Source organism: Musca autumnalis, unplaced genomic scaffold (assembly GCF_047663935.1).
Source record: "Musca autumnalis isolate F117 unplaced genomic scaffold, ASM4766393v1 scaffold_5, whole genome shotgun sequence".
NCBI lineage: Eukaryota > Metazoa > Arthropoda > Insecta > Diptera > Muscidae > Musca > Musca autumnalis.
In genome coordinates, this window is record NW_027412088.1 from 69894556 (window position 1) to 69910732 (window position 16177).

General features: G+C 35.3%; 1 protein-coding gene, 3 non-coding genes and 4 pseudogenes across 5 annotated transcripts in view; all 8 read right to left on the reverse strand.

The window, feature by feature from the left end:
• dom (domino helicase) overlaps nucleotides 1-16177 on the reverse strand; it is a 77492-nt gene that overhangs the window by 38678 nt on the left and 22637 nt on the right. For both annotated transcript variants that reach the window (XM_073955203.1, XM_073955204.1), the window contains exons 7-8: nucleotides 4232-4555; nucleotides 3945-4131 (exon numbers count right to left, since the gene is read on the reverse strand). In XM_073955203.1, the coding sequence (XP_073811304.1) occupies nucleotides 3945-4131; nucleotides 4232-4555 (511 nt within the window). The remainder of the gene's footprint in view (nucleotides 1-3944; nucleotides 4132-4231; nucleotides 4556-16177) is intronic.
• Nucleotides 11904-12027, reverse strand: LOC141387836 (small nucleolar RNA Me28S-Am2589; annotated as a pseudogene).
• Nucleotides 12251-12386, reverse strand: LOC141387850 (small nucleolar RNA psi18S-841/snoR66). Its single transcript, XR_012408666.1, has one exon. It is a non-coding gene; the product is annotated as a small nucleolar RNA psi18S-841/snoR66 (small nucleolar RNA).
• LOC141387835 (small nucleolar RNA Me28S-Am2589) lies at nucleotides 12478-12601 on the reverse strand (annotated as a pseudogene).
• LOC141387849 (small nucleolar RNA psi18S-841/snoR66) lies at nucleotides 12849-12936 on the reverse strand. Its single transcript, XR_012408665.1, has one exon. It is a non-coding gene; the product is annotated as a small nucleolar RNA psi18S-841/snoR66 (small nucleolar RNA).
• On the reverse strand, nucleotides 13028-13152 carry LOC141387838 (small nucleolar RNA Me28S-Am2589; annotated as a pseudogene).
• Nucleotides 13349-13493, reverse strand: LOC141387853 (small nucleolar RNA psi18S-841/snoR66). Its single transcript, XR_012408669.1, has one exon. It is a non-coding gene; the product is annotated as a small nucleolar RNA psi18S-841/snoR66 (small nucleolar RNA).
• LOC141387847 (small nucleolar RNA Me28S-Am2589) lies at nucleotides 13548-13672 on the reverse strand (annotated as a pseudogene).

A 16177-nucleotide genomic window follows, 5' to 3' on the forward strand; every position in this document is an offset into this window, starting at 1 on the left:
GAATCGGTTCATTCGTTCGAGAGTTATCGTGCGCTACAGCCAGCAGGACAGACAGACAGACGGACGGGCATGGCTAGAACGACTCCAAATTGTCTGAAACACATTTCGTCCAAACATACTTGGGGTCTAAAACCATTATTTCGATGAGGCACATTTTCATCGTATCAAAGTATAATGACCCAAGGAAAGGTTGGAATTTTCTTAATGAATGCTTGGGGAGAAAATGTAAAAAGCCACTTGTTTTAAAAAATGAAGGGGATGAAATTGTAAATGATGTGAAAACGAAATGTAATATTTTCAACGAGTATTTTCTAAATATGCCAACACTATTAAAGAATACTATAACATCCAATGATGGTGATCATTATAACAACTTAAACAGTTTAACACGATGTGTTTCAACATTTCATTTTCATTCCGTAAATACGACTGATATTGTTGAATTAATTTCAAGTTTTGAAACTGGAAAGTGTCCTGGGCCTGATGGAATTTCAGGGAAAGTTATGATTGCTTCAAAGGATTCCATTAGTCAACATCTAGCTTTAACATTTAATGCAATGTTAAGCACCTCAACATACCCGGAGGTGTTAAAATTGGCAAAGATAGTGCCACTACCAAAGTTGACAAATGCATGCAAAACTTCAGATTTCCGGCCAATAGCTTTGTTGTCATTAGTAGATAAGTTGTTTGAAAAGTTAATACATAAGCAACTTACGTTTTTTCTGGAGGAGTCTGGCCAATTGTATCCTATGCAATTTGGCTTTAAAAAGGGTAGTGGAACACAAGAAGCGGTCATAAATATTATCAATTTAATTTGTGATGGTATTGAAGCAAACGTTGGTGGTGTAGGTGCAGCATTCTACGATTTCTCTAAGGCGTTTGATCTCGTTGATCATAATATACTACTGGAAAAATTGCCCTATTACGGTGTGAGGGGAAAAGAGCTAAAACTCTTCGAGAGTTATATTACAAATAGGAAACAATTTGTTGCAATTGATGGAGTAAAAGGAGACGTTGGGACAGTAAAGCATGGTGTCCCTCAAGGGAGCGTTCTGGGTCCTTTATTATTTACTCTGTACCTTAATGATTTATCTAATCTGAAGCTCTACGGAAAATTGATTATGTACGCGGATGATATTGCTCTACTCTACCCATATCACCATGATATTATTCTAAAGTCTCAAATGGAACATGACGCTGAGCTTATTTTGGAATATTGCAGACTAAACAAACTTGTAATCAACTCAAGTAAAACCAAAATAATTAGATTCCGTCCTCGATGTTTGCAAAATGATTTATCTTTCAATATTACAATTGGAAATACAAGAGTTGTGGAATGTGAATCACTAAAATATTTAGGAATATACCTTCAAAATAATTTGAAATGGAATACGCATATCGATTATTTGAAAAAGAAAGTAGCACCTGCCATCGGAATACTATACAAACTAAAGAATATATTAAATGTCAAGACGAAGCTCCTGATTTACAATTCTCTCATTCAAAGCCACTTTAATTACATGATAATGATTTATGCATACAGTAAAACTATTCATTTGAAAGCACTGCAGAGATTGCAAAATAAAGCGCTAAAAATAGTGTTTAATTTGCCACTTTTATATCCTACCCATTGCCTTTATAAAGACATTGCAGAAGATATTTTACCATTACATGGTATGTACAAGTTCCAACTGTCGACATATATGTTTAAAGTCATGCATAATTTGGGACCAAGATCAATTCAATTTTACATTAATCAGACGGCGTTTAATACCAGGAATAGATCTAATTTGAGAGTAGCTAGGTGTCGACTGGAATTATCAAAGCAACGCATAGAACATAATGGATGCATAGAGTATAATCGCATCCCAAATCGTATTAAAAATCTAGATACAATTGCATCCTTTAAAAGAGAATTAAAATTATTTCTGTTAAGCAACATAGAGATGCTTCTGATGTAAAGAAAAACCTAATGATTTTTTATTATTATATTTTGAGTCCAAAGTAAAACACACGTCATAAATGATAAAATTTTAAGTAATTCGCCCCAATAATGCCTCCAAGGCGCTGGGGCAACATTGTTAAAATTGTTAAGAAATTTTTTTGAATAAAGGAAAAAATATATAAATAAAAAAAAAAAAAAAGTGTATATGCCCTCCTTAGCCTAAAGGCTGAGGGTATAAAAAAGAAGTTGTAAGAGATAGAAATTATGTTTAAGGAAGAAACAAATACTGCATTTGAAGGCGAAGGCAATCAAGCCAAACGTAGGGAAACCTAGCCACACGGAAGAGCCATTGCACACTGGTCCCAACCTGCGACAAAAATCGAAAAATTGATATCAGCAAATCTCTGTGACAATTCAGCAAATTGTCTCTAAACATATCATATTTTAATATTCCAGCACTGTTTTTGTAATTTATAACGGTATTTAACAAAACAAAACAGAAGAAGTTGACATTTATGTGTGATCTCTTAAAAACTTTAAAAACATCAGTAAGGTTGTGGCTTATTTTATTACAAGGCAAGTAACTCAAAATTGAAAGGATAAAATTATTTTTTTTCGAAATGGAAGTTTTAGTACAAGGTTTTCGAATTACTTTTACATAAAAATGTGTGCACATTATTCGCATAAACTGTGCTGGAAATCACATTTTTTATAATACTTTTTTGTGGATTTTTTTCCATGTCCTAAAAATTGAAGTTGAGTTTTACCAACTTCGCCATCCTTCGCCACTCTCCAAATTTTTTGAAGAATGTTCGAAATAGTATCAGGTCTACAAAAAATTTGGTTTCAGCTGCATATATTTGCATTTCCGTGTGTGACATTAAAAATACTGATGATGCCTCTGGTCGTTTCAGTGAATATGCCGTATTACTGTATTCTGTTTCTTCTTTGTTTTGTGTTTTAATTGTTTGTTTCGTTTTTTTTTTCTTTAAAGATTTAGACATTTTTGTTTTGGAATCTACTTATGAGTGTATTTTTTACATTTGTATATTTTTGATATATGTATGATGCTACATACATATATGAAAAACAAGTAGAAATGTAAAGTTTGCACTGAACTTAATTATATCCCCTACCATGAAATATTCTGACCTCAAATGGAATAATTTGTTTCCTTTACAGTCCACGATACCAGTCGGAGACTTTTTTGACCGCTAAGAACTCCAAATAGCAAATTACAACCAATTCGAACCGAAAATGTAGATAAAAACCTCAAAGTAACTGAAATAGGGAGGTGCCGTAATATGAGGGCTACACCGAAACCTGGACCTAAGACCACATGTTTGGCGCAGAAGGTTTTTGATCATTGAGAACTCCAAATGGCAAATTACAACCAATTCGGGCCGAAAATGTTGATAAGATCTTCAAAATACCTCAAATCGGGTGGTACCGCTACATGATGTCTATAGGAAAAACTGGACCTATTGATGATTTTTTGGCTAAAGTATTTTTTACTTATTTTAGCATATACTGAAAAAAATCAGATTGATCTGACGATTATAAATATTTTTGTCGCACCTTCCCATACAAGTGGGACCACTGTGCATTAAATCGTTTCAGGAACACCAACTACAGAAATTTTAGGAATTATGTGTGTTTACGATTTAATGGGATACGATTTGGTGTTACTGCTGCCACTATTCCCCCATACAAGCTTGAATAGTAGAATTCCAGAATTTTTGAGTTTGGGTAGAACTACAACAACCAGAATTGTCATTTGACAGTTTTGTTTGCTCTCCATTTATTAAATTAACTAAATTCGAGCTTCTCCGTCACTATAACGAATCGTTTTATAAAACAAAAATATGAATTCTCACAAAAAAAGATCTGTATATAAGGATTTTTCCTGTATAACGTAGTAATTTTTCGCCCCAGCAGCAGCTATGTAAAGTAATACCACTAAACCCACTTTTTTCAATAATTACAAAATATAACTTACCGTAAATGGATCATATTCCATTAGATCACAGATCAAACGTGACGTTTCAAATGTAATACCCTCCATTTGAAATGGTGATATTGTTGGACGTACTTCAAACATATTTGGATGATTACAAACTTTGCGCAATTGCATAAGAATATTTATAACGCTCAATAAATTGCCCGTTTGTAATGTTTCCTTTGTTCTGTGAAAGAATAGAAAAAAAAAACAAATTTAATATAATACGTTCTTCAAACATTTAGAGATTAAGTTTAGTTATTTTTTGACTTGGCATATGAACTTACTTGGCTCGACTCATAAAATCATCATATAAATAACGTTGACGATTCGATAAACGACACATTACAACATGTTCGTATTTTTTGGGCATTTGTTTTTCGACTTCCTTTTTTAGGCGTCGCAATAAGAACGGCCGTATAACTTTGTGTAATCGCTGTATTAACGTTTCATTATATTCCATATTGCCTTCAATCATACCAGTCATTGGATTTGAAAACCATTCCTTGAATTCACGATGCGATGAGAAAACATATGGCATTAGGAAATGCATAAGTGACCATAATTCCATGAGGTCATTTTGCAATGGTGTACCGGTGAGGAGTAAACGTCTGGAAGGGAAAAAGCAATTAAATTATGATTAATAAAAAGAAAGTTTGAAGACCTTTATAAACCTTAACTAAAATATTATATTAAAATAAAATATATTGTACTAAATAAAAATTATATTGTATTAAACATTAAAATAAAAGTAAAGATTGTACAGAAATATGGAATTTTGTTGCGAAATTCATAGGACAATCTAGGTTTTAATCTAACCTCTTTATATAAAAGTTTTTTCATATGCTGTGAGTTCAATACAAACCGTTTCAAAATAGGTTCAAACAGAAGAATCAATAAATTTTATATACAAAGCTCCTCATATATATAAGTGTCCACTAATTCTAATATTGTGTCTAGTTACAGTATCACAATAGCGAAAATTAGTCAATGTTTTATCTAAGCACCATTTAAGAAATCAAATAAATTTCCAGACAATTGTAACGTTGTCAAGAATTTTATTTTGATGCTATGGCATAAAAACGAAAACAATTATCTCTAATTTGTTCTATGTAGTTTAATCTAATAATACCGACTCTTAAAATTTATGAACGAGTCCATATTAGCGAGATTATTCAGAAATTTTATATTAGCACTTTAGCGTGGATCAATAACTATCAAAAAAGAGTTATATCACCGATTGAAGTGCTATTTTGATATTGATCTCTTGATATTTTCACTAAGAACAGTATACAAATATGAAAGGGTTATAGTTGTTTCTTCCAGAAATAGAAAAGTTTCGAATATGGACTATTCGGTCCACTCATTCATATAGCTCTTAATCAAATTTTTCAAAATTTTTGGGAACAAGTGCCGATTAATCTCTTTTCTCGGATCGTCATGAAAAAAATCTATGCTCCTTATGCAATGTCCCAACATAAAGACTGATTAGCACGAAAACGTACGGATTGGGTATCAGATATGACCGAAACTTTGGAAATCGTAACATTTCTTTCAAACCTATATTAAGTTCCGCAGGAATGTCTATATTGAAACACATCTTCGCGTACCTCTCTCTCTCACAAAAGTTCAACATATTTGCTGAAGTGCAGTTTAAGGGCGGTTCAAGGTACGTTTTGCAAATTTTTACCGAAAATACTTATTGCGGTAAGTTAGCGACCATAATAAAGTTGTCACAGTGTTGTCAATTTTAATTGGTACTTTTGGTTTATAATTTTGCGTCTTTATTTTACCAATTTTCGTCGGTAAGCAAAAAATAGTTACAGAATTCCAACACTGGACAGAAAACTTAAGGCTAGTCAGCACTGGTCTGGAGGTAGAGGGCTGAAACCTGTCAGCCGAAACATTATTCAAAATACAAATTAATACACATCACCACAAAGCGTCTCCTCCAATGCAGCTAAGCGGATAAACTTTTTACTTTATCATTCAAATGGATGGTAAGTTAGCTAGACCCTCAGCAAAGCAAGTTTTTGTGTAATTAAGATACAGTTTGACAAGTAATTGTTTTCAAACTGAGAAAACAAACACTTTTCATACATTAATTACTAAAAAATGACAAATAGTTGTGATAAAAATGTCGGGTCTTTTTGCAAAAATTAGTTTGTCGACTTATTTAAGACCAAAATGAATGGATAGATAAAAAATTAACCCGCATAGTTCAACAATAATAACCAAAAGAATAATTAACATGTAATGCAAGTTGCCAATAAAATGTTTTCAAAATGTAATTCAGGTTCCATAATATCCCATGTTTTCGGTAAATGCTTAAAAATCATGACATTTTATGAATTTCATTCTTAACAAGGATTAGTTGCTAACAAGTATCAGCAATATTAGGCATGGGTTACCATATGGACCAAGGGGATCAGATCATATTGAATGTAAACAATGTCCTATATGTCTCAAGCCGGAAATATCTAAAAACTAAGACGTTTTATGAGTATTTTGGTTTACCAAGATGGTATGACATCAATTACAATGAATATTACCTACCACAGAACTCGATCAGGAGAGTTGCCAGATCGACTCAAAATGTACCAGGTCTTAATAACAGTAAACTGGACCTCCTAGGCCCACAATTAGATCTTAAAAGTGGTTTATTTAACTGAAATTTAATTTAGGGATAGGGATATTCACTAAAACAAACCAAAATATAACCAAGAAGTAAAAAAATCGGTTAGAAATGCATATGGAAGATATTGCTAAATTATACTGAGCTTGCTATAGACATCCAATTTTATCTATTAACAGCCAGATTGCGGAATTCCCGTAAATTTTTTTGGCTTTTCCCCGTCACTTAGAAATTTTTGTCACAGTATTACTTCACAGTACACAAAATGTCTCCAGTAGGTCATACTAAGCATTTGCGAAAATTGTAGAAATCTGTACCCCACAAATTTCTAAGGAATATTCGTCTCCAAATGTGCTATTTTCGACTGTTTCATGAAATATTATTATCTCTTAATAAATTTTGAGTTAAATGAACCACTTGTAGGCTGTGGTTGTGGGCCTAATTGGTCCCTTTTACTGTTAATAAGACCTGGTACTATTTTAGTCGATCTGGCAACCCTCCGGATCGAGCTATTCTGTAGGCAATATTTATTGTAATTGATGGAAGTACATCCTGGTGAACTAAAAATACTCATAAAATGTCTTAGTTTTCAGATATTCCCGCTTTGAGACCTATACGACATCGTTTACATGTAATACGATGTGGTACCCCCTTGGTCCATATGGTAACCCTCTTAGTGGGGATATTCCATGCCTGATATTGTTGATACCTGTTAGCAACTAATCCTTGTTAAGAATAAAATGCATAAAATGTCATGATTTTTAAGTATTTACCGAAAAAATGGGGTATTTTGGAACCTCAATTACATTTTGAAAACATTTTCTTGGCACCTTGCATTACATGTTAATTATTCTTTTGGTTATTATTGTTGAACTAAGCGGGTTAATTTTTTATTTATCCATTCATTTTGGTCTTAAATAAGTCGACCAACTAATTTTTGCAAAAAACCCGACATTTTTATCACAACTATTTGTCATTTTTTAGTAATTAATGCAAGAAAAGTGTTTGTTTTCTCAGTTTGAAAACAATTACTTGTCAAACTGTATGTAGTGCGATTCTCCAACTCATTTTTTGAGTTACCGAGAAAAATCAAATAACAGTTGACAACACTATTGCTATCTTTGGTCGCTAACTTACCGAATAATATCGATAGTTAACAAAATTATAAGCATTTTAATTTTGTAAAGGGGAAAGTCGCTGGCGTCTCGTTTTCCCCTACACTTATGATGAACCACTTTATTTGGCCGAAGAAATTAGTTTTGTTGCGGTATATCATTTCGCATTGTTTTTGCCACGAAAGGCTTTTATGTTAGCAGTGGCCACTCAACCTTTTGAAAACAGACAGAGAGAGATAGAGAGACAGTAATGTACTCGCCCATTCGCCGCATTAGAACACAGCTTAAAACAAATGAGACGTACGGGAAAGGAGTTGAGTTTGTGGAAAGCTGTCCCTGGGTGAGGATCACCAAGTAGTGTGCTCAGTGCTAATAGTGTGTGCGCGGGAAATTACCACATGGCAAGCGGAGTAAGTCGCGGTTTGTTCACAACCGGCAGTAAACGGATTCCGGTAAGTGTTTTCTTTAAACATAGACCATTTACGCATACCTGTAACCGGTGTTCCCACAATCCTTCCTAGTGCTGGTGATACTGACGTGAATTAGGGATAATTAGTGCATCTGAGGGCCGAAAGGTCTCAGTAATATCATTGTGTCAACGAGGGCCGACAGGTCTCTTGTTTTAGAGATAAATTTAGTGCATCTGAGGGCCGAAAGGTCTCGGTAATATATTAGTGTCCAAATGAGCCGACAGGTCTCTTGTTTTGGAGATAAATTTAGTGCATCTGAGGGCCGAAAGGTCTCGGTAATATATTAGTGTCCAAGTGGGCCGACAGGTCTCTTGATTTAGAGATAAATTTAGTGCCTCTGAGGGACGAAAAGGTCTCGGTAATATTATTGTGCAGACGAGGGCCGACAGGTCTCTTGAATTAGGGATAAATTTAGTGCATCTGAGGGCCGAAAAGGTCTCGGTAATATATTAGCATACAAGTGAGCCGACAGGTCTCTTGAATTGGAGTAAATGTAGTCTGGTCGAGGGCCGAAGGGTCACGTTAGTATTATAGTATCAAAGAGGGCCGACAGGTCTTAAGAGTAAGGACTTTGTTGGTGCAGGCGAGGTCGAAAGGCCTCATTAGTAGTATATTATCAAAGAGAGCTGACAGGTCTCAAGAATCAGGACTTATTTGGTGCAGGAGAGGGCCGAAAGGTCTCTTTCGCAGTACAGTATAAAAGAGGGCCGACAGGTCTCAAGAATTAGGACGCCGTTGGTGTAGTCGAGGGCCAAAAGGCCTCGTTAACCGTATAGTATCGAAGAGGGCCGACAGGTCTCAAGAATTAGGACTTAGTTGGTGCAGGAGAGGGCCGAAAGGTCTCATTAGCATTACGGTATCACAGAGGGCCGACAGGTCTCGAGAATTAGGACGCCGTTGGTGTAGTCAAGGGCCGAAAGGTCTCGTTAACCGTATAGTATCGAAGAGGGCCGACAGGTCTCAAGAATTAGGACTTAGTTGGTGCAGGAGAGGGCCGAAAGGTCTCATTAGTAGTACAGTATCACAGAGGGCCGACAGATCTCAAGAATTAGGACGCCGTTGGTGTAGTCGAGGGCCGAAAGGTCTCGTTAACCGTATAGTATCGAAGAGGGCCGACAGGTCTCAAGAGTCAGGGCTTAGTTGGTGCAGGTGAGGACCGAAAGGTCTCTTTAGCATTATAGTATCAAAGAGAGCCGACTGGTCTCGTGAGTTAGGCTTAGTTGGTATAGCCGAGGGCCGAACGGTCTCATTCATATCATAGTGTAAAATAGAGCCGGCAGGTCTCGTAAGTTAGGGCTTAATTGGTATAGCCGAGGGCCGAACGGTCTCATTTATATCATAGTGGAAAATAGAGCCGACAGGTCTCGTAAGTTAGGGCTTAGTTGATGTAACTGAGGGACGAAAGGTCTCGTTTATGTCATATTGTAGAATAGGGCCGACAGGTCTCATAAGTTTGGACTAAATTGAAGCCGAGGGCCGAAAGGTCTCATAGGTATCACAGGGTCAAAGGGGGCCGAAAGGTCTCGTGAGTAGGGACTAAGTAAGCGCATTCGAGGGCCGAAAGGTCTCGTAGAATTCCGTGTCCAAGAGTGCCGGCTGGTCTCGTATTGGAGGACTTGTTCGAGAGGGCCAACTGGTCACAATAATTAGAGTTCATTAAGAGTATCCGAGGATAAAAGGGTCTCACGCGACAGCGTCTTCACAACGCCTACGAATACCTCAGAACAGCGAGCGGTTATAGTCTTCGCCACAGCGGACGCCTACAGGGCCCGAGCACCGAGGGACGTACGACGGATTATCCAGGCTTAGAGGATCCGACAGCGGTACCCAGGGGACGGAGTCATACCAGCGAAGAGGGAACGTGTCTACGGCCGGAGCCAGCCATAGTAGTTGCTAGAGTACCCAATAAATCAATTGTAATACAAAGAAAATAAAAACTGAATTCGTAAACCAAAGCTCGAAGTCTTTCCCTCTCAGTCACTGCAAAATATAAATATCTGTGACGGATCTTGCCCCCCTGAGTATACTCAAGCTAAAGGCGGGAAACGTGACGTTACAATTTTACCGACATTTGTCGGTAATTCGAAAAATGTACTGGATCGTAAAGTGATTTGAATTCGATAGAGCCGTCATCAATGGCACAACGAAGAACATTCAATTTTAGAGCGATCTGAATCAGATTTGGTTAGTCGAAGGTCACACTAGAGCGGATTCATCATTGAAATATTAGGGAGTTCTTAGATCGAGTTCCCCAAGTACAGTAATTTCATGATATTACTCTTCTAGTATGGAATTCGATTTAAGGACGCATCATGTCATTACATTTTTTAAATGAAACCATTCTAGTGTGACATTCAGCTTAGGTGGCATGTTTCTTCAAGCTAAAGTTAGAAGCATACACATTAAAACAAATAAATATTTCCCATTGAAACCTCCTTCTTATTACCAAGTCCAAACGCACAGTGGTCGAAATCAAAGATTTAACGACGCTAAATTAATAATTGAGATAAGCCACTGCAAAAGTGCAGTGTGGCGAACATAGTATGATACCCGAATACCCATGAAATCTAACACTCCATAATGATTTGTGTTTTAAAAAAAATATATATTCATTTTAAAGTTTTTTTTCAATAAAAATCTTCAACAGCTTAAAGAAAGTACTAAAACGTGTAGTCCAAAATATCTATTGTGGCTGTTAACAAAACACCACAATAGCGAAAGTTGGTCCGTTATTTTGATATAAGCATCATTTATATTAGTTATCAGTTTCTTAACTTAAAACACGCTAAGAAACATAAATAAATGCTATTAACAGAGTAGCTAATATAGGAAATTAATTTTATGATTCGTTTTGTAGTTTAATCTAATAATACCGACTTTTAGTGATTTGCAAGTCAATATTAGCGAGATTTTCTTATTTTGATATAAGCACCTTAGCGTAGTTCAATAGCTATATAAAAAATAAAGAGCTATTTCACTGATTGAAGTGCTAAATATAAAAAATAACCAACAATCTTAAAAGGGAATTTCACCATTAAACTTTTATACGTATGGCTGACTTCATAAATGTATTTATTTTGCAAAAAATGACAATATCATAAAAAGATGATGTAAATATGTGTGGCAACACTGACATTGTCAAAAAAGAGACGTGTCATTTTCGTAAAATTCCGTTGTTTGAAAATAAATTGATTATATTGAATAATTACCACAAATCCGCCATTTCTAATAGTTTCTTATGTATTTTTCCTATTTTCTTTGCAAATGTCAGTTGGCATAACAGTACTAAAGAAATGTCCATTGGTGTGCAGTCCACTTGGAAACAATGCACAAATTCGGCAATTGCTGTGCAGAGTGATGTGTCGCTGACATTTATGAAGTCGCGACGATGTCAATAAAAAGACATGCTGCATTTATGAAGTCGCGAAGATGTCATTTGACGCATCATACTGCATTTATGAAGTCAGCCTATATCTTATTTAAAATACGAAAATGTTTAAACTATTATATCAGTTTTATAGTCTAATCTATTAATACCGACTTCTAGTTAATCGTCAAATCAATATTAGCGAGATTATTCCAATTTTTATTATAAGCACCTTAGCGTAGTTCAATAACTATACTAGCGAGTTATATCACTGATTGAAGTGCTATAAAAAGAACTCTCTAAGATTGAAAATTTCAATAATTCATTGAATAATATTAAACGTAAATCATGTACTGCTCTGTGCCACCAACCTTTCCAATCAGACAAATGCCTCGCAAAAGCGAACATCCTGTTTGCAGTTTTGGTATATTTAGATCCTTCCAAAAATAGGTTGAATCTAACCAAATTCAGTGGACAAATTTATCATCATATTGGAAGGAACGGTGAGACATAACTGAAGGTAAACGTCTGTTGTTTTGTAAACAGAGTAATTATTTACACTTTGTTTATGACAGTGAAAACATTGCATCTGTTTTTCCCAAAAAATAGGATTTATTTAGCACACATGTACGATTTTCAAGCCATGGTTTATAAAAGGACAAGAAAGTGCTTTTTAGGTGCAAATGTAAAAACTATTAAGATATTAAGAATTTCGAATTTAAATGTTTATAACTTAAAGCATCATTGTATGTAATAATATTACAAGCAGTATTCACTATTAAGTTATAATTTTTTATAGCAAGGTTACAAATTGTTCCACTTGTGGTTATCAATGTGACACAGAGTGCCCTTGCAGCAGAACAGAGCAACATTAAGTTCCTATTTACCAAATTTCATATATTTGTTTAATTCACTTTAATAAGAAACTTTTATAAATCTTCCATTATTCTCAATCAGACAAATGCCTCGCAAAAGCGAACATCCTGTTTGTAGTTTTGGTATATTAAGAATCTTCCAAAAATAGGTTGAATCTAACCAAAGTCAGTAGACTAATTTATCATCATATTGAGAACTTTTGGAGACTTCTAAAGATATGCAATTTATGTAAGCAGAGTAATCGTTTGTACTTGATACACTACAAACTTTGCATCTGTTTGAAAATTATTTATATGGCACACATGTACGATTTTCAAGCCATGGTTATTAGAAGGACAAGAAAGTGCTTTTAAGGTGCAAATAATAATCGAATATAATTTAACGAATGTTGAGTTTATATGTCTATATTTTAAACAACTCAGCAATGGAAAATTGCGAAAGTTCATTTTATTTTAAAATACAATTTATTATAGCAAGGTTACAAATTGTTCCACTTGTGGATATCAATGTGACACAGAGTGCCCTTGCGGAACAGAACATCAAATTACAATTTTCCAATATACACAAATATCTATTTTTACCTCACGTGATGAAGTTGTAGTTTTAAAAATTATCCTCCATTCTCAATCAGACAAATGCCTCGCTAAATGCGAACATCCTGTTTGTAGTTTTGGTATATTTAGAATCTTCCAAAAATAGGTTGAATCTAACCAAAGTCAGTGGACTAATTTATCATCATATTGAGAACTTTGGAAACTTGTTCAAGACTTATCACAAATGTAAACAGAGTAATAGTTGATACCTGGAGTTGCAGTACAAACTTTGCATCTGTTTGAAAATTCTTTATATAGCACACATGTACGATTTTCAAGCCATGGTTATTAAAAGGACAAGAAAGTGCTTTTTAGGTGCAAATATAAAAATGTACATTAATATGCTCAACAAATTTAGCATGTCAGTATCTTGAAATAACTCTGTAAATAACAGCAATTACAAAGGATTTTCGCCTTCAAAATACAATTTGTTATTGCAAGGTTACAAATTGTTCCACTTGTGGTTATCAATGTGACACAGAGTGCCCTTGCAGAACAGAATACCAAGTTCAAAAATTGTAAAACATTCTAATAAAAACTCCTTTCATCCTCAATCAGACAAATGCCTCGCTAAATGCGACCATCCTGTTTTTAGTTTTGGCATATCAAGATTCTTCCAAAAATAGGTTGAATCTAACCAAAGTCAGTGGACTAATTCATCATCATATTGAGAACTTTAGGAGACTTTAAAAAATTGTTTTAACATATGTAAACCGAGTAATCGATTGTACATGATAAACAGTACAAACTTTGCATCTGATTTCCCAAAAGGATTATTTTAGCACACATGTACGATTTTCAAGCCATGGTAAGAAAGGACAAGAAAGTGCTTTTTAGGTGCATAATAATGCCATAACTTAGAACTTACTATATAAAAATTTTAGTCTAAAACCATATATAAAACAATCCTTCCATAATTAAGATATTTGTAGATATTTTGTAGTCTAATGTATCTATTATGGTTGTCAACGGAGACCACAATAGCGAATATTAGTCTAAATTATTAATCTAAGCATCCAAGCGTGGCTGCTTAACTAATTACATAAAGTTATGCTGCCGATTGGGATGCTAAAATACCATGTCCTATTCTATTGTTTCATGAATCGAAGTAGCGATCAGATTCCAAATGATCTTTCAAAGTATACAAATACTATTTGAAGCTATAAAAGCGAGGGTGGCACATGTACAAACCCCGGTCTTGAAACTCTACACTTCTTACTTAGCTAGTAAACAATTTCAAAACTTTGCAGAGATATTCACCCTTATCACGGTTGGCATTGTCGTATCCAAAATTGGAAGTTGGCGTGTCGTAACGACTAGTTGGTGCGCCTACGACAACGTCTACAACACTTGCATGCCAACGACTACGCCAACCGTAATAAGGGTGAGTATTAGATAATTGAGCGATCTAATTGTACCCAACCATGTCACACAAGAAATGTCTTCTATCGAGAAGATGATAGTAACCAGACCAATAATTGCAAAAACTTTTTCAGAGCAACAGCTACGCGTCCTTTAACCCAACATATTTCAAATTTGGTTCATAAGACATGGATGATTAATTATCATCATCAGAATATTTCAGGTAAGTAAAACTTACTGCAAGTGTTGTCGAATTATGTTCAATACGCAGCTTGAACTTGGCGATAAGAATGAGATTCCAATTCGCTGAGCTAAAAACCCAATGGATCTGCACTCTTCGATATGAGAAAGTCTCATGTGTCTTTAAGAGGTTTTTGGGTGGGGAATAGTTACCTTGAGGTTCTTGTCATTGTTTTTACTCGTTAATTACACTGGTCAACACGAGTTTTGTTTCATCCGAATTTTGTTGTGTTTGTAGCTGAAATCGGCGAGTTTTCCTTTTTTACGATTTTTACCAAAAATGTTGTTATTCTTTCTTGGATACAAACATATATTCTCTGTGTTGTACGCTCGGTACAAACAGTTTCTGCAATAATTATGGTGAATAAATATATCAAATTATATAGATGACGAACGGACCTTGTAAAAATTGCGTATTTTGAGTACTTTAAGCAATAATTACGTCATTACGGGAAGTCGTACAATCTTAATATTGCATATCGGATATGCTTAGGGCGTCTAATACATAGTCAGGTATACAGTATGTCTTCTATATTTTTGTATCCTCCACCATATGGAGGGTATAATTAAATTTGTCATTCCGTTTGTAACACATCGAAATATTCGTCGGAGACCCCATAAAGTATATATATTATTGATCAGCATAAAATTCTATGTCGATTTGACCATGTCCGTCTGTCCGTCCGTCAGTCCGTCTGTCTGTCTGTTGAAATCAAGATACAGCTCGCAATTTTAAAGACAGAGAGTCAAAATTTGGTACAGAAGTTTTTATTACTTGCAGGATGGTTGGTATTGAAAATGGGATATATCGGTCCACGTTTTGATATAGCCCCCATAGAACGGCACCTCCCAATTTTCGGTATTTTTAAGGTTTTAGCTTCATTATCCTACTAAAATGGCTGAAAATTTGTACGTAGTCTTCTTTTGAGGTATAAAACTTTTCCCCAGGATTTTGTCGGTATCGGTCCACACCTTCATATAGCCCACATAGAACGGTACCTCCCGATTTTCGGTATTTTAAGGTTTTAACTTCATTATCCTATTAAAATGACTGAAATTTGGTACGTAGTCTTCTTTTGAGGTATAAAACTTTTCCCCAGGATTTTGTCGGTATCGGTCCACACCTTCATATAGCCCCCATAGAACGGTACCTCCCGACTTTCGGTATTTTGAAGGTTTTCGCTTCATTATCACACCGAAATGGCTGAAATTTGGTACTTAGTCTACGTTGGTGGTATAAAACTTTCCCCCAGAACTTTGTCGGTATCGGTCCATGCCTTCATATAGCCCCCATAGAACGGTGCCTCCCGATTTTCGGTATTTTGAACGTTGTGGCCTCAATATTCCACCGAAATGGCTGAAATTTGGTATTTAGACTTCGTTGGGCGTACTCAAACTTGCTCTTTAAATTTGTCGGTATAGGTTCACGCCTTTATATAGCCCCCATGGAATGGTACCTCCCGATTTTTCGTATTTTGAAGCTTGCGTCTTCAATATTCCACCAAAATGGCTGAAATTTGGTATTTAGTCTTCAATGTGATATAAAACTGTTCGCCAGAAATATGTCTGTACAGG